At 37.2% G+C, this 24,034-nt stretch overlaps 1 protein-coding gene across 3 annotated transcripts in view; it reads right to left on the reverse strand.

Annotated features, from left to right (window-relative positions):
* The window catches only part of LOC150080879 (N-acetylgalactosamine-6-sulfatase-like), a 241,365-nt gene that overhangs the window by 140,728 nt on the left and 76,603 nt on the right, over positions 1-24,034 (reverse strand). For all 3 annotated transcript variants that reach the window (XM_090381786.1, XM_090381785.1, XM_090381784.1), the window contains one exon: positions 18,739-18,882. In XM_090381786.1, coding sequence (XP_090237912.1) covers positions 18,739-18,882 — 144 coding nt within the window. The remainder of the gene's footprint in view (positions 1-18,738; positions 18,883-24,034) is intronic.

Genomic DNA, 24,034 nt, shown 5'->3' on the forward strand with positions numbered 1-24,034 from the left:
TTTCTTTGACACAACAGATGAATTTCTGAGATAAAGGAAAATCACTCTCTCCTAATTCTCTAATAGGATGCTTACAGTAGAAAATAGGTTGACCAGAGCCAATGCCCATGTCGGGAATATGCCTTAATCTTTACCAATGGCTGTGGACAGCTGACCAGCAGGACTTCTCGGTATAGTAGTGTATAAGCTGTATAGGTTTTACTTCTTTTTAACCATTGCTAACCCACTGCTGGGCAAAGGCCTCTCCCAGAACCATCCATCTTTTTCTATCCTGTGCCGTGGTTGGCCAGTTTCCTCCTGCAGGGTTTTACAGGTACCATTAAATTGTAAAACATTTTAGCTATTAATTCGTGGAATTAACGTCTTTGGCCATTAAAAGCTAAAGGGATTAATGCTTAATCCTTTTACCTCTTAATTTATGCTTTCTACAGCATCTGTGGGAACGAGAGTAGCCTTGTGCAGGCAAAGTTTTTACGGCTCAGGAAAATAGGGAAGTTTTTTCTGTTTTATTACTTAAATTGGCATATTAACTTATTTTCTAGAGTAGCTTTATATTCCTAGTTATGATACTTAGTTTAAATTTTAACGTAGATAGAGACTTTGTAGGTTATTACTTGTTGGTAAGGGTATCCAATCCATGAGTTTTACAAATTTTGCAGAGCCGGCGAACGAGAAATTTTTGAGCTATTTTTAGCCACTTTGTTGAGTAATTGTTATATTAAATTATTTTCTATAAGTAGCTTATAGATCTAGTCAAGATCCTTGGTTTATTCTGAATTGAGACAACAAGATTTTAGGAGTTAATTAATATTTAAGTGTCCATAGATTTACCGTTCGTAACTTGCCGCCATTGTTATATGATACAAGTTATATCCCAAACTAGATAGCATTAGTTTAGTATAGTATAGTATATAATATTATCAATTAATCAGCAAAATTTATTAATCTTGTTGAACTTCATTGTCAATTAAATTGTACTTTTTAACTAAATACATATAACGACTTAGATTTTACAAACGTAACATAATTAATTAATACATAGCTTGATACGGAAGTTATATAAAGAAACTCTATGATAATACTTGATACTGAAAAAATATATATAGTGTTACAACTGCATTGGGATACAAGTTTAGGGTTATAATTTTGTACTGAAATTGAAATTTTATTGAAATTGAATCGAAATCATGACTCAGACCAGAGTAGCAAAGCAAAAGGCTCAAGCTAAATGGAGGGCTGTGGCTCAGGAGAGAACTGAGGGGGGGGGCAGTTACCCTCTGAATCACAGCTTTTAAAATGCACTGCTTGCTTGATGTTTCTGGAGCAATCAGGTACGGGACATGATATTGCCAAAGGGAGCGGTCTTTGTGTGTGTGCGTGAGATGTAAAGAGTGTGAGGAAATGAGGCAACAACTCAGCGTTGTTATGGGCCTATACAAGAGCTTGAAGAACAGGGTGGATGCCCTCAAAGGATCTAAATTGAGGGGTCCATCAAGCTCTCAGCTACCCACATCAATGCCAGAGCTTGCACTTGATGACTCCATTGTCAGGGAAATGCAGAACATTCTAAGTAAAAAGGATAGGTGGAACAGGACCAGGGAATGTCTGGCAGAGGCAAAGGTTGATGACGTTGTAGAGTGGATATCATCTTTTAAAGGCACAAAAGGTGATATTGTTGTACACGTTGGAACTAATGATATTAAGAGTAGGAGACCGGCGGAATTACTTAACAAGTACAGGTCACTGTTGAAAAAAACCCGTGAATTAGGGTTGAATTTGAAAGTGTCTGCAATTCTGCCCAGACACGATAAGAGGGAGCCTTGTCAATCAATTCGGCCCTGGAAAGATTGGCAAGGCTCAAGGGGTAGAATTTTTTTCAGCCTGGTCTGTACTTGTTAACAGGAGAGACTGCTTCTACAGGGATAGGATACACTTAAATAGAAAGGGTGCAAGAATATTTGCTGATGCTATCGAGGCAGTGTTAGGCAGGTCAGAAAACTGCTAGCTTGGGGGGGGGGATACAAGGACTAATAGATTAACAGTAGCCACTGGCAGAGGTGAAGGTGATTCTTGCACTGCTTCTATTGGAATGAGCAGCAGCCTGGAAAACAAGATGTAGGGTATTTCAGAGACTGCTGGGAGTCATTGGGGTACGAGTTAACACATGGGTTGTGTTAGGGTGGCTAAGAATAGGAACAGGTTCATGTATACTTCCATGTACACCAATGATAGGAATTTGGTAAATAAATTTGATGATTTTGAGGTATAGCTCAAAATATCAAAGGCAGATATTGTTGGGATATCAGAGACATGGTGTCACACAGATATAAGGAATGCAGAACTGGAATTTGGGGAGTACAATGTGTACAGAAAGGATAGACAGGATAGGAAGGGAGGAGGGGTTATGCTATTAGTTAAGAAACACACAAAATCTAAGGAAGTGAAGCCAGTCGACATCGCTGGGCAGTGTCAAGTCAGTTAGTGTGACATAAGCATTGGGAGATCAAAATTGAGAGTAGGAGTGTGTTATAGGCCTAATGACTCTGATGAGTATAATAAAAAAACTGTACAGGGTAATACAGTGGGCCAGCAAATCCAAGAGTCTTATAATGGGGGATTTTAATTTCCCAGATATTTACTAGAATTTGTGGGTTGGTCACTCATACACTAGCAAGGCTTTTGTGGATTTAATGGATGATTGTTTTCTATATCAGCATGTTTGGGAGGCAACTAGAGGGAGTAATACTCTTGATCTGATTATCAGTAGTGATTCTTCATGCATTAAGAATCTGCAGATAAAGGAACCACTAGGTGGCAGTGATCACAGTGTGCTGAAGTGGGATTTACTCAAAGAGGTAACTACCATCAGGGGTAAAGGGAAGGGTTTTTGCTTTCGTAAAGGCACTACGGTGATCTGAGACAGTATTTAAATTCTATATAGTGAGACCAACTGATGATGTTACCAACGGCAAATTCAAAATGGGAAGCATTCAAAGAATTTATCTTGGAAGCTACTAGGCTTTACATACCAACTAAGAAATATAGTTCAATGTTTAGGCCTAAATGGATGTCAGACGAACTAATGAGACATATGGCAGAGAAGAAAATGCATGGGATATATATAAATTAATGGGTGACATGGAAACCTATGATAGCTATAAGCTGGTCTGTAACCAAGTCACAAAGGAGATTAGGCAGGCAAAGGCAGATTATGAGAAATCCTTGGCAAAGGATGCAAAGAAAAACAGAAAAGAGTTCTTTACCTATGTAAACTCTAGAAGGAAAAGGATGAATCAGATTGGTCAACTGGATATTGATGGTTCGACTGTTGATGATCCTGCTCAGGTGGCTAACAAACTAAATGAGTATTTTGCATGTACATTCACCCATGAGAAGTTATTCAGGGAGGAGAATGCAAGAGGAGAGTTAAACTCTGGGAGTAAGCTAAATGATTTTGTAATAACTGAGAGGAAAGTGGAGGAGAAATTGTTGAAGATAAACATAAAAAAGTCACCTGGAGTGGACAGGATCTATCCAGTTATACTAAAGGAGACATCCAGCAAAGGAAGTAAGTAAGCAAACTCTTAGCCATAATTATGAGAGCTTCCTTGGACTCAGGGGAGGTACCCATGGACTGGAAATGTGCAAAGGTGACCAGAATTCACAAAGGAGGATCAAAGGGTGACAAGTAATTATTTACCTCTTAGTTTAACTTCTGTTTCAGAAAAATTAATGGAGGCACTGGTTAAAGAAGCAGTGCAGGATCATCTAGACAAGACTTCAGTTATAGCTTGAACACAGCATGGTATTGTTAAGGGAAAGTCTTGCCTGGCAAATTTGATTGGATACTATGATGTGGTCACAAAGGAGCTGGATGCAAGGAATAACTTTGATATCATAAAATTGTATCTTAGAAAGGCTTTTGATACTGTTGCACATGGAAGACTGCAGAACAAACTGGAGAAGTGTGGCATTGGAGGCAAATTGCTGCTATGGATAAAGGGATGGTTGAGTGGGAAAAGACAGTGAGTGGTAATCAATGGACAATGCTCATCGTGGGCTATGTTATTAGTGGAGTCTCTCAGAGTTCAGTGTTGGGTCCATTGTTGTTTTCTGTATTTACAAAGGGTACTAGGAAAGTTTTGCAATATGACGCAACAATGAATTACAGGAAGCTGCTTGTTGCTGCATGTTGAGACATGAAAATGGAGGAAGATGAAAAGTTGGTTCTGTGAGTTTGAAATTGGACAGTAAATGGATGTTGGCTGGTGGTAGCACGTGTTCAGACTGTTTTGAAAGAGAGAGCGAGAATTATAGAAGCCAATTGAGAAGATACTTCCACTGCCCATGGAAGTATCTGTAGAAGAGGCATGCAGCAGAAACAGTATGTCTATGAAACAGTGAGTGGAGAGACTCTGTTAGAGATGAATCATTAATTAACCAAACTGCCCTCTTCTGAGTGGAATCAAGAAGCCTGAGACAGGTTTTGGGGGCACCACCCCCAGATGTGGGTACAATATTTCATAACAAGGAGGATTTGCGATTTATACAGTATATATATTTATACAGGAGGATTTGCGATTTATGTTGTTTGGAAGAAAAGTAACACCGAGAGCAAAAGAGAAAACCAAGTTTTTTAGATGCAGAGGAAGCAATATTTGTAATGTGCCAGGAGAGATTAGAAGTCAGGGTACTCCCCAAAAGAGATATATCATTTTGCTTAGAAATTGGAGTGTCACTAAAGATAACTATAGGAGCAGAAGAATCCTTTTTGCAAGATATAAGACAAGACTGAGTTTTAGAAGGGTTGAAATCAACTAAGTTGTCTTTGCCCCACAGGAGAATTACCTGAAGATCGGCATTTAAGGAATTGGTAGCAGATTTTCGAGAAATTGAAGCCGATTGAGCAGGGCAAGGTTTCTCAAAATGAAAAGTAGAATGCTTGTTATTTGGTTTTTAAGAGCATTAGCAACTAAGGCCTTATTGCTCAGGGGATATGCGGTGGTTATTCCCTGACCTTTCCGCATACTCCGTACAGTCGGTCCTCGTATAACACGTGTTTACATTACACGAATTCAATCATACACGATTTATAAATAGGGGAACGTTATCTTATATAACACGAACCGAATTCGCTTACGCACGATTCGCCTTTGTGTTTACAAGAAATGGCAGTCGAATGCGGAATCACCCCAACAGAACGCAACACGATAGGAATGAAGAAGATTCTGAAAATGTATTTATGTGTTTTATATCAGTGAAGGGGAAACACATTTCACCATAATAACGTAAAAACTCACACAATTCCAGCTATCGATAATTTGCAATTGCAATTAGATCGAGTTTACGGCCAGTTTATAACAGATTCCACTAGCAGAAACGCAACTGGAAATTGTTTTATGGTAGTAACCCCCAGAAATGTGCTTTAGTAAAATGTGAGGTGTTAATAGTGTATCTCGGCCTTTACGGTGTTGTTTATTCAGTTGCTACACGCGCGCAGCTTTGTTTATGTGTATTAAGCGTGCCTCCTCGTTTTGTAATTGTGCTTTAAAAATGAGTAAAATACTTAAAAGTTGTGAAAAGGAAGCATCCTGGCGAAGACACTGCAGATTCAGAGAGAAAAAAAAAAAAGCAATATCGATAAACAGAGGCAGACTGAGTCAAAAATTCTTACCCGGGGAAAATTTATAGTGACCTCATACTACGTACGGTTTATGGCCAAAATCACACCGGCCTCCGGCCCACCGGGATTTCCCGGATAAGGCTTATGGCCAGTCCGCCTCTGCCGATAGAGAAAAAATATGAAATTGTGAAATGCTTTGAGCGAAATGAAAGACCATGTGATATTGCACTTGCTACAGATCTAAATGAGGCAACGCCGAGAATTAGAAAGAATGCAGAGAAAATAAAAACAACTTTCATAGCGGGAACAACTCAAAGTGTAATTAAAATCCATTAGATTAAGACACAAGAATTGGAAGAGATGGAACGGCTGTCTTTTCTATTTGTTTTTCGATTTTCTATCTGTTTGGATAGAAAATCAAACAAGTTTGCTTATGATAGAAACAAAAGCATTAGCAATATTTTATTACGTAATAGTCGTAATAAAATACGTAAGCATTTTATTACGACTATTTTATTTAATATAATTTTTTTACGAATAAAATACGTATTTTATTCGTAAAAAATACTTTTTAGTATTAAAAAATACTAAAAATACTTTATTATAATATAATAAATAATAAAAAAATAAATATTTTTTATTATTTATTATATTATAATAAAAAATATTATATTATTTTTTATTACGTATTTTAATCATTATAAAATACATAAGTATTTTATAACGATTAAAATTACCCGATTATTTATTGTGTTTGGTAATGTTTTGGTTCCAAATGTGTGTTCAATCTTGGGTGGTCGACACCTAACCCCACTTTTCCCATAGGGCCTGTTGTTTATATTGTACGATTTTGCATTGCACGAGGGTTTCTAGGAACACAACTATCGTGCTATACGAGGACAGACTGTATTTGGTGGTTACGGGCTTGAACCCCGGTCTAATCAAGAAGCGTGTGCTACGCACTGCTGCTCCTGCCCACCTGGCTATGGAGGCGCCAAAGTAGAATGCAATGTGCTATCATCGGCAAAACTATGGATAGGATTTCCAGTCAATGGACGAAGGTCATTAATATACAAGAGGAAAAGAGTGGGAGGAAAGAACTGAACCTTGGGGGACACTGGCATTAGTGGAGAAGTTAGAAGACAGAGAGCCATCTACCATCACTTTCAGTGAGCGATCAGAGAGAAAACTGGATAACCAATTACTAAAAACAGTTGGCAAACCATAAGATGGAAGCTTGTTTAGAAGACCTTTATGCAAAAACGATTGAATGCCTTTGAGATGTCAAGAGCAACTACTTGTGTTTCACCAAACCTTTCCATTGAATTAGTCAATAAATGGGTAACACAAGCCAGAATATAACCAGTGGATCGACCCTGACAATCATTAATCAGACAGAAGGTTTCTAGGTAGTTTAAGAGTTGGTGGTTAATTGATCTCTCCATTACTTTAGAAAGAGTAGAAGTAATTGAAATGGGACGATAATTGGATGGGAGGGATTTGTCACCCTTTTTAGGAACTGGCTGCATATGAGCAAATTTCCAAGCAGAAGGAAAAACACCTTTGGAATAAGAAAGTGAAAAAAAAATCGGCAAAGAATAGAAGTAAGTTCAGGAGCATAGGTTTTGAGAACAAGTGGAGAAATACCATCGGGACCTGGAGCTTTCTTAGCATCAAGATTCATCAAAATCCTTCAAACATCCTTTTTGACGGAAGACCATAGGAGGCATTAAATGGAGCGTGTTGGGAATGGTGGGAGGTATTTTACCAAGATCATTAATATACGAGTTGGAAGAAAATTGGGCTCCTAGCAGGTCAGCTTTATCCTTGGCTGAGGTGACAACAGAACCATCTGGTTTGAACAGAGGTGGGAGCAGAGATGGGCAAAAGTTGCGGCCAATAGCTTTGGCAAGAGACCAGAATGTTCAGCTAACATTAGGGCAAGAAGCAAGTTTTCTACTCTTAGCCTGTTCAAACTCCAGTTTGGACTGATTAATAACTGCTTTACAATTGTTGCAAGCTTAAAGCCAAAAAGCGTAAAGCCAAAAGCCAAAAAGGAATAATAGCCAAAACATAAAAAATATTCTAAAGGAAGTGACCTGTAAAATAAATAAAATAAAATAACTGTAGCTAGCATCAGATAATGGTGGATAAATTTAGCCATAGTTAAAAAAGGGGAAATAGAACAAAAATACAATTAAATCCGATGTGAGTGAAAATAAAAGTTGATACATGATCAGGTTTTTCATCAGGGGACTACACCTGACCATGTATAAAAGGACTGCATTTCCATACTTGTCCAAAACTGCGTAAGAGTAGAAATTTGAAAATAAAGTAAAAATAATCGAAAAAGAAAAGCAAAATAACTCCTACAAAGTATGGACAAGGTAGTCCCTACGCAGTATTTATAATGAAAGTTACGGTAAAATTTAATACCAAAGTTAAGGTAAATTTAATACAAAAGAATTAAAGTAAATAAATGCCGATACGGCAAAAACTTAAAATCTATACCTGAAATATAAAACCAAATGGGCAGGAAATCACAGTGTGAAAACACAAATAGTCAATCCGATAGCCGCAACCAAAGCGTTAACAAACAGGGACCATACGTAATTTATAGTAATAAAACCAACATGAGAGAGAGAGAGCTGTAAAATAAACAGATCTCTATAATGCATTTTACCCTAAATTATGGACAGGAAGAAATGCGGCAGGAAGTATAACGAACATAACTGTCTAAAGCAATAAAGAAATTAAGCAGAAGTGGTTGTATTTTAAGACTAGCTTCGTGCAAAGCAACAGAAGGCTAAGACTTAAATTGGGAATAGATAAACATATATTAAATATAGATTGAATATAACCAATGCCCCATATTGCGAAAAGCAGCAGCATAGGAAGCAGATGTATATATAATAACTATGAAAGTTAATGCATATTGAATAAAGATTGAGTATAAATTGAATATAAGAAATACACCATAGTGCACAAAGCAGCAGCATAGGATGCAGATATATATACAGGGTGTCCAGGCTACAGGTATCCAAAAATACACACACATATCTCAGCATCAATAAGGTGTACAGGAACTCCCCGACTTAAGTAAGGGTTGCGTTCTGTCGAAAAGGCTGCACAAGTCAGAATTTCGCCCAAGCTTGTGCAGCACTCACAACTGTGCTCACTGAATTGATTGAATCAAAAAAGAAATGTTCAATGAACATAACAGAATTATTTATTGTATTTATTCAATTTTTTATTTCATGCGCAAGAAAAATTACAAAAGCATGCAATTTAAAAAAAAAATTCAAAATTATAAAATTACAAAAAAAGAGGGGAGACAGGCATAACGTCAATAAGTTTTACCTCTCGAGCATTGTTGCCAGAATCGATGTCTTCAGTTGATAAGTACACAGTTGCGGAGGTTGACAGCTGTGGAGATTTAGAAGGGGTCAGCTGCTCGACCTCACGAAAGAACATATTAATGGATGACTGGACAGTGGCGGCTTTTTTCTTTTCATTGTAGATTTTTTTGTAGCAAGCAAGCATATCATTCACCCCTCTGTTAACTTTTAAGAATCATTCGCTGTCAGGATCTATCTTCTCAAACCTCGCCATTGCCGATGAAATTTCATGAAATGCTACTGCCATCTCTCTGGTGATGAAGCATCTCAGCTCCTCATTTGGTTCACGAGCTTCATCAACATTTTCTTCTTTCACTATCGCTGCCTGCAAGTCAACAAGTTCTTCGTTAGATAATTCCTTCCCTTTTTCCTCTATTAAGTCCTCCACGTCTTTGGCATCAACCTCCAACTGAAGTAGCTCTGCAACCTTTACAATCTCATCTGTAACCTCTTCGTATGATTCGTCTTTTTCAAATCGTTCGAAGCCTTTTATGTGCTGTGGGCATATTTTCTTCCATGTGCCATTTAAACAACTTTTAGTAATTTCCACCCAGGCCTTATTAATGTTTAAGATGGCGTGGTAAATATTGTTAAGATTTCCAAAAGTCTCTTAACTTAAAATTTTCCTCATCATCTACTGCAGACAATGCCTGAGTAAATGCTGTGCTTAATAGTATGCTTTTGAATTCAAAATAACACCCTGATCCATAGGGTGGATGAGTAAAGTCGTGTTTGACGGTAGAAATATGACTCTCACGTTCAAATTGAAATCATCTAGATGCATTGGATGTCCAGAGGCATTATATAATACAGTGGTTCTCAGCTTTTTTTGCTCGTGGCCCACTTTTGAGTTTCATTCACCTCTGTGGCACCCCCCTTATATTTTTTAATTATAATAAATATGTACTTTATAAACTGCACCTTTTATTTATAACATCCAATTTTTTATAATACAAGGAATATTAATAATAAAAAGGGGTTTATTTCTACAATCTTTATTTATAATAGAATTTTTACTCATATAATATTGTTTATTCACACTATAGAATTATGCTCCTAACAAAAAATATTACAATAATATTATTGTCCCTTAGTTTATTGAGATCCTTGCAGCTCTCACTAATTTTTTTTATATTAGTAATAATTTTATTTTAGAAGTGACTCTTCATGACCCATTTAACAGTTTCCACGGCCCCCAATTTTACGGATTTTACCTGTGGCCCCTCAGAAATACAGGATGGCCCCCGTTGAGAACCACTGATCTAACAGAAGCAAAATCTTGAAAGGAACACTGTCTTTACAATATTTTTCAACCTTGGGAATGAAGCAGCATTTAAACCAATCCTCAAAAGAGAGATACTGTTATCCATGCTCTGTTTTAATCGGAAATGCATGGGTAGGGTGGCTTTATTGGTGCCCTTAAATGCACAAGGATTTCCAGAATGGTATACAAGCAGTAGTTTTAATTTGTAATCTCCCGCTGCATTAACCCCAAGCAAGAGCGTGGTCCTATCTTTTGAAGCCATGAAACCTGACATTGTCTTTTCCTCTCTGGCAATGTATGTTTGATTTGGCATTTTTTCCCAATACAGAGCAGTCTCGTCAATGTTAAAAATTTGCTGCGTTGAATAGCTGCCTTCATCAATAATTTTTTCAAACACATCACAAAATTTCTCTGCAGCTGCAGTATCGGCACTGGTGACTTCACTGCATACTTTAATGTTTTGGAAACCAGCACAATGCTTGAACCTATTAAACCACCTGTTGCTTGCCACGAACTTGGCTTGTGGTTCGCCATACTTATCCTTAATATCTTCATAAATACTTCTTGCTTTTGCTTGAATGGCCATTGGACTCAGGGTCACTTGCTTCTGAATCTGATTTTCCATCCATATTATTAATAGCTGTACCATCTTCGATATAGCACCTGAACACTGTTTTGTGATCACTGTTGATCTTAAGTGTGTTGATTCTTTGACATGTTCTTTTATACACGCACCTGTCCCTTAAAATAGGGACAGGTGTGTGTATAAAACTGTTGAAGCAGCGAGACCTAATTCCGTGCAATAGATGACAAACTTTGTCCTGCTTCATACTTCTTAATTAATCATCTTCATTTCTAAATGGATGTTGTTTTCTTAGTACAGTCAGCACTTGCACTTTCCACTGGTCGCCTTCCCTTCATCATTGTAATACATAAATAGGAATGAAGTGAAGGTTCTGAAAATTTGTTTTTTTTATAAGATTGAAGATTTCAGTGAAGGGGAACTCATTTCAACATAATAACGTAAATCCTCACAGTATTCCAGTTATCGGTATTATCGCAAATGCAATAAAATCGAGTTTAATACCAGTTTATAATAGATTGCACTAACAGAAAAGCCCAATAAACCGGAAATTGCAAATTGTTTTTATTATTTTTTGGTCGTGACCTCCAGAAATGTGCTTTAGAAAAATATCACAAAGGCATTCAAAATTAATTCTTATAACGGGAACATATGATAATGATGAAAGTGTAGTGCAATTTCCATTATAAATATGACCTTTTAGAGAGATAAATAGCTTAGTAATATAGCGAAATTTTCAACTTCCAAGGACTTGGAACAAATTACAAAAAAAACAATATGTTATTGGTTCGCATTACGATATTTTCACAATACCACCATTTATCCCTACAGATGCGAAATAAGTTTCCGTTTTTTTTTTTTTTTTTCAGTTTGCACTGGCAGGAAAAAACTTACATAGATTCAAATTTGCGCAAGTCAAGTATTACGTAAATCGGGGAATTCCTGTACAACTAAAACACACTAGAAAAAACAGAAGTGTGAGAGAGAGAGAGAGAGAGGGAAGGGAGTATATGAGAAAAGGAGTAATGGGGAAAGAATACATACCTAAGATTTTGAACATTTTAAATAAAAGGCAAATATATACTAAATTGACAAGCCAATAAAGAACAAATTTAGACTGTCACCCACTCAGCAGCACCAAATAATATTAAATATTATGATGATATTATGACAATAATATTTTTTCAGATAAAATTGTGTCCTAGCCTTTCGTTATGTCTTTACTTTGCACAACTTTTGTGCACGATTATGAAGATAGTAGTAATAGAGGCATGTGATGGAAGAAAGCAAGCATATGAGCTTATTTAGCATCAGCCAAAAAAAAAAAAAAAAAATAATAATAATAAATAAATAAATAAATAAAAGAATAAATAATAAAAAAAAATTCACACAACCATTCTCTCTAAATGTTTGTCCAGTTCCTCCTTAAATTTATTTAAGCCACCAACTTCCACAACAACAGATGGAAGTTTCTTCCAGCAATTAACCACCAGGTGGCTAAAGGCAAATTTCCGCACAACTATTCTACAACTATCTTTCCTCAATTTGAATTTATCCCCCCTTAGGTTCATAATCTGAGCAAGTGGAAGAATCCCATCAGAATTCAGTGTGCTCAACCCATTCATGGCCTTGTACACCTCAATCAGATCACCTCGCAGGTGCCTAGTCTCCAGCCTCTCTTGGTAAGAGGATCCCTTCATTCCCCTCACCAACCTTGTTGCCCTTCTCTGTACACGCTCAAGCAAATCTACATCTTTCCTAAAATGAGGCCTCTAGACCTGTACACAGTACTCAAGGCATAGCCCAACCATTGCCTTATACAAAGGGATAATCACATCCTTTTCTCTGCTAGCAAAATTCCTGTATATCATTGATCATGTCCTGCTCTTGCAGCCTGTCTGCATTACTCAGAAAACTTCATATCTCTCTGCACAATTACACCCAGGTCTTTTTCATTTTCTACCACCCTAAGGGTAGTACCACACAGTTGGTACGTCCCCTGGGGTTCCTTCTACCCATAGGCAGTACTTTGTTTACTCTGTTGAAATATTTCTGGCCTACAATGGAATATTGTTCCCACATCTGGGGCAGTGCTCCCAAAACCTCTCTCAGGCTTCTAGATTCCATTCAGAAGAGGGCAGTTAGGTTAATTAACGACTCATCTCTAACAGAGTGTCTCCACTCTGTCTCATAGACGTACTGTTTCTGCTGCATGCCTTTTCTACAGATACTTCCATGGGCACTGTTCTGAATCAGCTTCTATAATTCCCGCCCTCTCTTTCAAAACAATCCAAACACATGCCACCACCAGCCAACATCCATTTACTGTCCAACTTCACATCTTCCTTGTTTATTTGTTGAACTGCCTGCCATTTTCTGGAACAACCTTCCTTCGTACATTTTTCCTGAAAATTACAGTCTACAGAAGTTCAAGTCAATGTCAGCAAATATCTTCTTTCATCTTCTCAACCTCCAACCCAAGCACAGTACTAAGTACTATAGGTTCTAATACCTCTCGTGTTCGAGGTTTTCATAAAAAAAAAATTATACAAGAAAGTAAGCTTATACAACATCAGCAAAAAAAAAAGCACTTCCCATTTTTCACCTATCCATTCTCTCCAATAGTTTGTCTAGTCCTTCCTTGAATTTATTTAAGTTATCAACTTCCACGACAGAGGGAAGTTTGTTCCAACCACTCGCTGGCTAAATGCAAACCTCTACTCATCTATTCTACAACCATCCTTCCTTAATTTAAATTTATGCCCCCTCATATGCATAATCTGAGCAACAGGAAGAATCCCATCAGCATTGCACTTGCTCAAACTATTCAAAGTCATAAACAGCTCAGTCAGATTACCATGCAGATGTCTATTCCCTAGATGCTACAATTTGCAAAACCAAAGCCTTTCTTGGTAAGAGCACCACACTTTTTCTTCCCCCTCAACAATCTCGTTTTCCCTTCTCTGTACTCATTCCAGCAGCTCTACTTTTATAACACATATGCTTATAATACTCATATAAATCAGTATCTCACAGTAGTCTACAACCGGCTCAAGCTTATTTTTTTTTTTGCTTAATTAAACCCTTAACCTCTCTACTAATCCACTTGGCATCTTTCTTTTTCAAAACTTCTCCACTGAAACAAATGCACTTGTAGCTTCCAGAACAAATACGTCAGGAATCACATAGTTTAGCAACTATAAGGGATAGTTATTCTTGTTAAATGTAACTGCTGGTGGTTTTGCATCTATTTAAATATTTCTTTCTGTATATAAGGTAATTACAGGTGGGATACAAGTACTCAGGGAGAGTACAAGTATAATTATGGCCCATGTCACTATTCTGTGCCATTCCAATGATCCTCCCCAACTCAGGCGCCTCCGTAGCCAGGGGGGAAGGAGCAGCAGTGCGTAGCACACGCTTCTTGATTAGACCGGGGTTCGAGCCCATGACCACCAAATACGGAGGATGCGGAAAGGTCAGGGAATGACCATCGCATATCCCGGAGCAATATAGCCTTAGTTGCTAATGCTCCTAAAAACCAAATAACAAACAACAAACATAACAAACCTCCCAAACTCCTCAAATTAAGTTTCCCTGAAGTCTTAAGGCATCCTCAATGACCCCAGCAAAAACTCTTGTGCCTCCTATGTTCAAAAGGATTTCTTCTTTAAAACACAAATTTCTGCTGTTACTAGGACAGGCCATGCTGCAAAAAATTTTGTCCATAAGCCTTGCATAGTCCCTCACACGCCTGGAGTTAATCCACAAGGCTTTAATCATGTATTCCCTTATATCATGTCTAGGCAGATACAAGAATGTTTTGTCACTTCTCATGGCATTTTTCTATGTTTCTTGACCAAAGTCATTAGTCTGTTTTAAGTCATTAGTACCCACAGGGTTCATCATAATACATCCTTTTGTACTCTAGAGGTCTGTTCCATCTGTAAATATATATTATGCAAGGAATATATTACACAATATTTCTAGTTTCTCTTACATTTGAATCCTCCAGTAAGACTACCTCTTGTATCACAACAGCATTCTGCAGTGAAAGAGGTTGGACTTGAGAGAGCTTCATTTGGTACAGAATCAGACACTTGAGTTGGTTCTCTGTCAAATCCACTTTCATTTTTCTCTAGTGTATCAGCTTGTGTTCGCAGAATTCAATCTTGCCTAGCAGTACACCGAATTGTAATTTTAGGCTGTTGCACTCCTTACATCTAGCACATGAAAAAGAATTGCCATTAACAAGAAAAAGTTCTGCATGGAGTGCAAGGCAAAAGGCCATAATTCACAGGTGAAATGTCAGTGACAATTCCTCTCTTCAGTCATTACATTCTCTGACACATTGAGCTTACTAGTTTGCCTTTACCAGTTTAAACCATAATTGTTTTTATGTTTAAAATATTTATATAATAAAAATATCAAAATAATCACTAATCATCTTTAAAAATGACCCCTTCTGATAACTTCTGTCAAACCAAACTTGTTCTATCAAGGTAAATACACTTGATGAATGTCACCATCACCTTGATTGTGGAATGCTCATGGGGTAGAATTTTTATCGGCATGGTCTGCGCTTGTTAACAGAAGAGACTGCTTCTACAGGGATGGGATACACTTTAATAGAAGGGGTGCAAGAGTGTTTGCTGATGGTATCGAGGCAGTGTTAGGTGGGTCAAAAAACTGCTAGCTTGAGGGGATTCACAGACTAACGAATTAACAATAGCTGCAGGCAGAGGTTGAAAATGATTCTTACACTGCTTCTATTAGAATGAGCAGTGGCCTGGAGGGTGGGGTGCTGGGGGGTTAGGGACTGGTGGGATATCATGAAACAAATAAATACATAGTCTATGTTAGGGTAACTAAGAATAAGAATAGGTGCATGTATACTTGCATGTACACCAATGCTAGAAGTATAGTAAATAAATTTGATCAATTTGAAGTGCTGGTCAAGACATCAAGGCAGATATTGTTAGGATATATGGGACATGCTGTCATACAGATATAAGCAGTGCAGAATTGCAATTTGGGGTGTACGTGTACAGAAAGGATTGATATAACCCCCTCCTCCCCTACTATCCTTTCTGTACATGTACAGAAAGGATAGTAAGGGAGGAGGGGGGTTATGCTGTTAATTAAGAAAAACAAAATCTAAAGAAGTGAATCCAGTTGACATGAACAGTGCAATGTTGAGTCAGTTTGGTGTGACATAAGCACTAGGAAAGCAAAAATGAGAGTAGAAGTGTGTTATAGGCCTAATGACTCTAATGAGTATAATGAACAATTGTACAGAGAAATAGAATGGGCCAGTAAATCAGATTGTGTTATAATGGGGGGTTTTAACTTCCCAGATACTGACTGGAACTTGTGGGTTGGTCACTTGCACACTAGCATGATTTTTGTGGATTTATTGGATGATTGTTTTCGGCGGCAGCATGTTCGAGAGGCAACCGGAGAGTGTAATACTCTATGCATATAAATTATCACGTGACACAGAAGCCTATGGCAGATATAAGCTAGTCTGTAATCAAGTCACAAAGGAGATTAGGCAAACAAAGGCAGATTATGAGAAATCTTTGGCAAAGGATGCTAAGAAAAATAGCAAGAACTTCTTTACATATATAAACTCTAGAAGGAAGGGGATGAATCAGATTGATCCACTTGATATTGATGATTCAACTGTTAATGATCCTGCTCTGATAATCAATGGAGCAATATGGCCTTAGTTGCTAATGCTCCTAAATACCAAATAACAAACAACAACAACAACTGATAATCTGAATGAGTAATTTGTATCTACATTCACACGTGAGGAGTTATTAAGGCAGGAAAATGCCGGAGGTTTATCAAACTATAACAGGCTGGTTAATGATTTTGTAATAACTGAGAGCAAAGTGGAGAAGAAATTGCTGAAGTTAAACATAAGAAAGGCATCTGGCATGAATGGGATCTATCCAGTTATATTAGAGGAGGCAGCAAAGGAAGTAAGCAAACCCTTATGACAGCATCCTTGGACTCGAGAAGTCCCCACGGATTGCAGATGTATCCCCCAATTCACAAATGGGATCTAAGGTTGACACAAGTAGTTACAGACCAGTTAGTTTAATTTCCGTTCTTTGGAAAATAATAGTCACTGGTTAAAGATGCATTGCAGGATCATCTAGACAAGACTGCAGTAATAATTAAGACAAAGCATGGGTTTGTTAAGGAAAAGTCTTGTCTGACAAATTTGATTGGATACTATGACATGGCCACAAAGGAACTAGATGCAAAAAATAATTTTGATATCATATATTTGGATTTCAGGAAAGCTTTTGATACTGTTGCACATGGAAGGCTACTGTTCAAATTGTAGCAGTGTGGCATTAAGAGAAAGTTGCTACAATGGATAATAATGGGTGGCTGAGTGGAAGAAGACAGAGTGATAATGAGTGGATGCTGCTCTTTGTAGACTAATGTTATTACTGGAGTCCCCCAGGGTTCACTAAACGGTAGTGGGCCCAGGGTTGGGCCCACTACTGTTTTGTATATTTATCAATGATATTGATGAAAGTACATCAGGCTTAATGTTGAAGTCTGTAGATGATACAAAGGTTGACAGGGTTGTTAATGACAGTAATGGCAGTGTGCTACTGCAACAGGATCGAGAAAATTTTGGCAGATGGGCTGAGAAGTGTCAACCGAAGTTTAACATTGACAAATGCAAAGTACTACATATGGGTAGAAATAACCCTAGAGAAATTTAGGGTGATAGAAAATTAAAAAGATCTGGGAGTAATTTTGCAGTCAGATGTGAAGTTTTCTGAGCAATGCAGACAGGCTGCCAGAGCATATTATGGGGTATTGTCAACTATATACAGTAATCTTGCTAGTAGGGAAAAGGAAGTGATTATCCCTTTGTATAAGGCAATAGTCAGGCCATGCCTTGAGTACTGCGTACAGGTCTGGAGGCCTCATTTTAGGAAGGATGAAGAGTTGCTTGAGCATGTACAGAGAAGGGCAACAAGATTGGTGAGGGGAACGAAAAAGTCCTCTTACCAAGAAAGGCTTAAGTTCTGCAAATTGCAGAAGCTGGAGACTAGGCACCTGCAAGATGATCTGATTGATGTGTATAAGGCTTTGAATGGGTTAAGCACACTGAATTCTGATATGATTCTTCGACTTGCTCAGATTACGGACCTGAGAGGGCATAAATTCAAATTGTAGAAAAACAGTTGAAGAATAAATGTGCAGAAATTTGTATTTTGCCAGCGGGTGGTTAATTGCTGGAACAAAACTTCCATCTGTCGCTGTGGAAGTTGATAGCTTAAATATATTTAAGGAGGAACTGGATGTGTGAAATTGTTTTTTTTTTTCTTTTTTTTTTTTTGGCTTTGGTACCTAAGCTCATATGCTTGCTTTCTTGTATCACATGCCTCCATTACTACTACTAACACCTAAAGAGAACTGCTTTTAAAATCAAAACTAAAAGCTAATTCCCTAGTGACCTACTTTTGAGATCAAGAGTAAAAACTAATCCCCTAGCAACAAATATATTTGCACCTACTCCAATATGTCTATGAAACCAAAAATTATAAAAATTTAACAATATAATACAATAAAATAAAATAATATGATATCCAAAATATCCTATGGCAAAAGAATATTTAAAATATTAACTTTCACAATAATTAAAACTAACCAAAAATCTGCATTCAGTTAAGTATGCAGTTCATTCAAAACACAATGGCTTATTTAGTGACTTTTTTTTGATAACTTTCTAATTATCATTGCAGGTATTTTTGTGAATGCCAACATCAATCAACAAGACTAATACTAAAATTCTTAAAGATTAATTATTGAATAATATGGATAATAGAGATACCTCCCAACCATTGTTGCATTTCTGTAAACAGGAATATTTGGAATTTCTTTGTTATCATAGGGACCAAAATGACAATTTGGGGATCCAAAAAATTCATGGAAGCCATGCAAATGAGGAAGATATTTCTTTTGATGACCTAAATGCCTAAAAAAATGAAATTCAATCTAAACAGGGATGATCTGAAATACAGAGAAAAATATACATATATGTATGCATTTAATTAATAAACTAAAAACCATTAAAAAATGATAAAATTTTTTGCTCTTCTATATTGGTTCAATGGGGTACTTTCTGAATTTTATTATTACTAATTATGGATTTCATAATCATAATTAATGTTTTTTGCATTATGCACCTTGTATAACAGTGTGCATGCTATTGTTCACCACTAACAACACGGGTTTTTAAGTACAGAAGGTTTCGTATTTCAAGAGACAATTCAGTGTAGAACTGAGGGGAACTGTTCAATGAACACAGTGAGGCTGTTCTGAGGATCTGGCAAGCATTTGTGTCATAAAAGTCAGTGGACAGTAGTTTTAGTCAGGGAGTCAAAATCTCTGACAGTCAACTGAAATCTATTAATGTTTTCTTGTATCATTCAGTATATCTAAGTGTTGTTAATTTGTTAAAACACGTATGGTGATACATACGTGTTTTAACAAATTTATCACATAGTATGTAAAAAAATTGTTGAAGATAAACATACAAAAGGCACCCAGAGTGGACGGGATCTATCCAATTATATTAAAGGAGACAGCAAAGGAAGTAAGCAAACCTTTAGCCATAATTATGAGAGCTTCCTTGGACTCAGGGGAGGCACCCATAGACTGGAGATGTGCAAATGTGACCCCAATTCAGAAAGGAGGTTCAAAGGGCAACACAAGTAATTACAGACCTATTAGTTTAACTTCTGTTCCAGGGAAATTAATGGAGGCACTGGTTAAAGAAGCACTGCAGGATCATCTAAACAAAACTTCAGTTACAGCTTGGACACAGTATGGTTTTCTGACCAATTTGATTGGATACTATGATGTGGTCACAAAGGAACTGGATGCAGGGAATAACTTTGATATCATATATTTGGATCTTAGAAAGGCTTTTGATACTATTACACATGGAAGACTGCTGTACAAATTGGAGCAGTGTGGCATTGGAGGAAAATTGCTGCTATGGATAAAGGGATGGTTGAGTGGGAGAAAACAGAGTGGCAATCAATGGATACTGTTCTTCATGTACTAATGTTATTAGTGGAGTGCCTCAGGGTTCAGTGCTAGGTCCACTGTTTTTTTTCTGTATTTATTAATGATATTGATGATGGTATATCAGGATTAATGTCCATGTTTGCAGACTATACAAAGGTTGGCAGGGTTGTTACTGACACTAATGACAGTACACTGCCGCAACAGGATTTAGAAAAGTTAAGCAGATACACTGAGAGGTGGCAAATGAAGTTTAAAATTGACAAATGTAAAGTACTGCATATGGGAAGGTCTAACCCCAGAGTAATGTATCAACTCTGTGGTACCACACTGACAGTGGTAGAGAATGAAAAGGACCTGGGGTAATTGTGCAAGCAGATATGAAGTTTTCTGAGCAGTGCAGATGGTCTGCAAGAGTAGCTCATGGTGTCTTGTCAATGATATACAGGAATTTTTCTAGCAGGGATAAGGTGGTGTTATCCCCTTGTACAAGGCAATGGTCAGGCCACACCTTGAGTACTGTATACAGGTCTGGAGGCGTCATTTTAGGAAGCATGTAGAGCTGCTGGAGTGAGTGCAGAGAAGGGCAACAAGATTAGTGAATGGAACAAAGGATTGCTCTTATGAAGAAAGGTTTAAGTTTTGCAAATTACAGTGTCTAGAGACTAGACATCTGCGAGGTGATCTGATTGAGGTGTATAGAGCCTCGAATGGTTTGAGTATGCTCAATGCCGATGGGATTCTTCCTCTTGCAAAGAATAATCGCCTGAGTGGGCATAAATTCAAATCCCAGTGACTAAAGGCAAATTTCCACACATCTATTCTACAACTGTCTTTCCTCAATTTAAATTTATGTTCCCTCAGGCGAACACTGATGGGATTCTTCCTCTGGGCAAGAGGAAAAATCCCATCGGCATTGAGCTTGCTCAAACCATTCAAGGCCTTATACACCTCAATTGAATCAATTGGCAGGTGCCTAATCTCCATAGCAAACAATAGGCCCAGTACCAAACTCTGAGGGACTCCAGTAATAATATTAGTCCACGAAGAGCAGTGGCAATTGATTACCATTCTGTTTTCTCCCATTCATCCGTTCCTTTATCCATAGCAGCAAATTACCCTTAATGCCACACTGCTCCAATTTGTATAGCAGTCTTTTATGTGCAACAGTATCAAAAGCATTCCTGAAATCCAAGTATATGATATCAGAATTATTTTTTGCATCTAGTTCCTCTGTGACCACATCATAGTATCCAATCAAAAGGGTCAGGCAAGATTTACAGTCCCACTCTATTTCTCTGTACAGATGTTCACTGTAGTCATCACAATCATTAGGCCTATAATACACTCCTACTCTAATATTTGTTTTCCCCGTTTATATGTCACACGAAACTGACTCAACATTGCACTGGCCAACCATGTGCACTGGATGCATTACCATTGATTTTATGTGCTTCTTAATTAAAAGCATAATCCCCCTTCCTATCTTCTCTCTCATTTCTGTACACATTGTACTCCCCATATATCACATCCCTTATATCCGAGTGACACCACTTCTATGTTATCCCAAAATGTCTGCATTTGATGACTTGACCAGTACTTCAAATTTATAAAATTTATTTACTATGCTCCTATCATTGGTGTTTATACAAGTATACAAGTATTGGTCTTACTCTTTGTTACTCTAACACAGCACAAACAGTGGAGGAGAAATTGTTGAAGTCGAACATAAGAAAGGCACCTGGGATGATAAGATCCAGTGCTTTTTTTGTAAAAAAAATATGTGCCGGTACTCATTTTTTCTATCAGGAAAAATTGAAAATTAAAAGGATGTGAAAAGTACTCTAAAAATTTTTTTTGTTGATATTATTACTTTAGTAGTAATGGTTTTCGAATAAGAACAACAAATTTAGTATATTAACACAGTTTATTAAGCCTAAATTTATTATTCAAGTATATAAAAAAATAAGCAAAATATGAGTAAAATAAGTAAATAAATCGGTTAACTACTGATTGCCAGGCACTCAGGATGAAGGATCCGTAGTCATGAATGGTCATTAGTTTAGTATCTCAAATAGAGAGCTTTATGGTAACTGAAAAAAGTTTCTACTACCCCGGCTTGGCCTAAAACAAAGGAACTAATGAAAATGTTGTCTATTTGAGTCTTTGCAGTTGTTGTGAATGACAAGGGTGGGAGAAGCAACTCCGACTTCTTCCTGGAAGCGCGATTGAAGTCTTGGGGGAAAAGTGACTGTCAGGTGAGGGTCATGCAAGACTCCGTGCAGGTGCCTCCTCACCACCGCCGCCTCAACGCTGGCTCTCTGAGTACCTCCTTGTCGGGGACAACTCCAGCTTTGAAAACTATCAAAAAAATGTTTCAAAATGTCTCAAAATTTATAAATGAACTTTATAGAAATATTAACTAACTATTTAGCAACCTTTTTGTCACCAAAGGAGAGTTACTTAGTGCAAAGAAGCATGCTATCAAAGTGCAATAAAAATTGTTTTTTAATTTTAACACAGAAAGTAAATGATAGATTTCAATCGGAATAGTTTTCCCTTGATAAGCATCGAATAACGCATAGCTAATGTGATTTTTAAATTTTTAGCTCCATTAGCGACGGAAATAGAGGTGGGAACACGAAAATTACATCTTCTTGTCTGGTGCCACCATTTTTAATTTTAAAAATTATATTTTACGCCTACTCATTGAGCGCTTTCCAACGGTGTATAATAAGCTATAGATTGTTAAAAACATTTCCCCCCACATTTCTCAAACAAATTTTTGTCAACAACGATCAATATGGTGTATGTAGGCCCACATGATGTACAAACCCATGCGGCACCTCCGTAGCCAGGTGGGCAGGAGCAACAGTGCATACCACACACTTCTTGATTAGACCAGGGTTCGAGCCCGTGACTACCAAATACGGAGGATGCAGAAAGGTCAGGAAATGACCACCGCATATCCCAGGAGCAATATGGCCTTAGTTGCTAATGCTCCTAAAAACCAAATAACAAACCAAAAAAAGAAAAAAGAAAAGAAAAAAAACCATGCAAAATTTCAAGTCAACAGGTTGATTGGTTCCAGAGATACAATGCTGTGACAGACGGACAACCGAGTGACATTATAAGGGTCCTTCATTAGACTACGGACTATGAAAATAATAAGTAAAAATAAATAACATAAGTAAAAATAATTTCATAATAAAGTTTTTGTAGAATATTCCAAATTTTTATTAAGTTCTCATCCAACACCCTTGCCGACTTTTTTTCTTCCTCTTTGTGTGCCTCTTGCTGAATGATGTTTCCAAAACAGCCACAAATCAACATATTTTGCTGGATCGAAACGGGTCAGCAGTGGGCTTACAATTTTAAGAAATAGTTTTGTCATCAACGAAGCGCTGGTTGGGCTGGTGATCAGATTCATTTGTGAAAATCCTCGTTCACATTCTCTCAATGAAACTGGTATCGTACTCAGAGCATCCATCAAATGCTTCAATTCTTCCAAAATCATCTTTTCAATGAGGTATTTCTGAAATCCACGAATTGTATACCTTTCATTTAACTGTAACCAAATTGACAATTTTCTAACTTCATTTTCACCGAATGCCAACAATTCATGTTTAGAAGGTTTAATACCTTCGCTGTCCTCGTTTTCCTTCTCTGGTCATCAGAATTGTCACTAGTTCTTAAATTTAAATTTTTTATTTTATTTATTTATTTTTTTTTTTGAAACTGTCCAAAATATCAGTGTCATTCGGATATTCAGGTACTGTGCCATGTAAACAGGGATAGGGAAAATTTACGGAAAAATGTGGATAATGCATTTCCACGAAACAACAGATGATTATTTGTCGGGGTAAAAGAAAATCAGGCTCTCCTAATTCTTGAATGTGGTGCTTACAGTTGATTCACAGCAGTCTTCAACCTACAGCCTGTCCAGAAGTTAAACTAAAACAGCATTTTAAATTTTGTTAATTATCAAAAAAATTCTCATTAAATGTCTTGTTCAGTAAATGCAATTGTGTATTGTACTTAATAAAAATTTTGAATATTTTCAATTTTACTTTTACATGCAACAAGATATGGAAAAT

This window comes from Mastigoproctus giganteus, chromosome 9, assembly GCF_048544385.1.
Source record: "Mastigoproctus giganteus isolate SK-2022 chromosome 9, ASM4854438v1, whole genome shotgun sequence".
Classification (NCBI taxonomy): Eukaryota; Metazoa; Arthropoda; class Arachnida; order Uropygi; family Thelyphonidae; genus Mastigoproctus; species Mastigoproctus giganteus.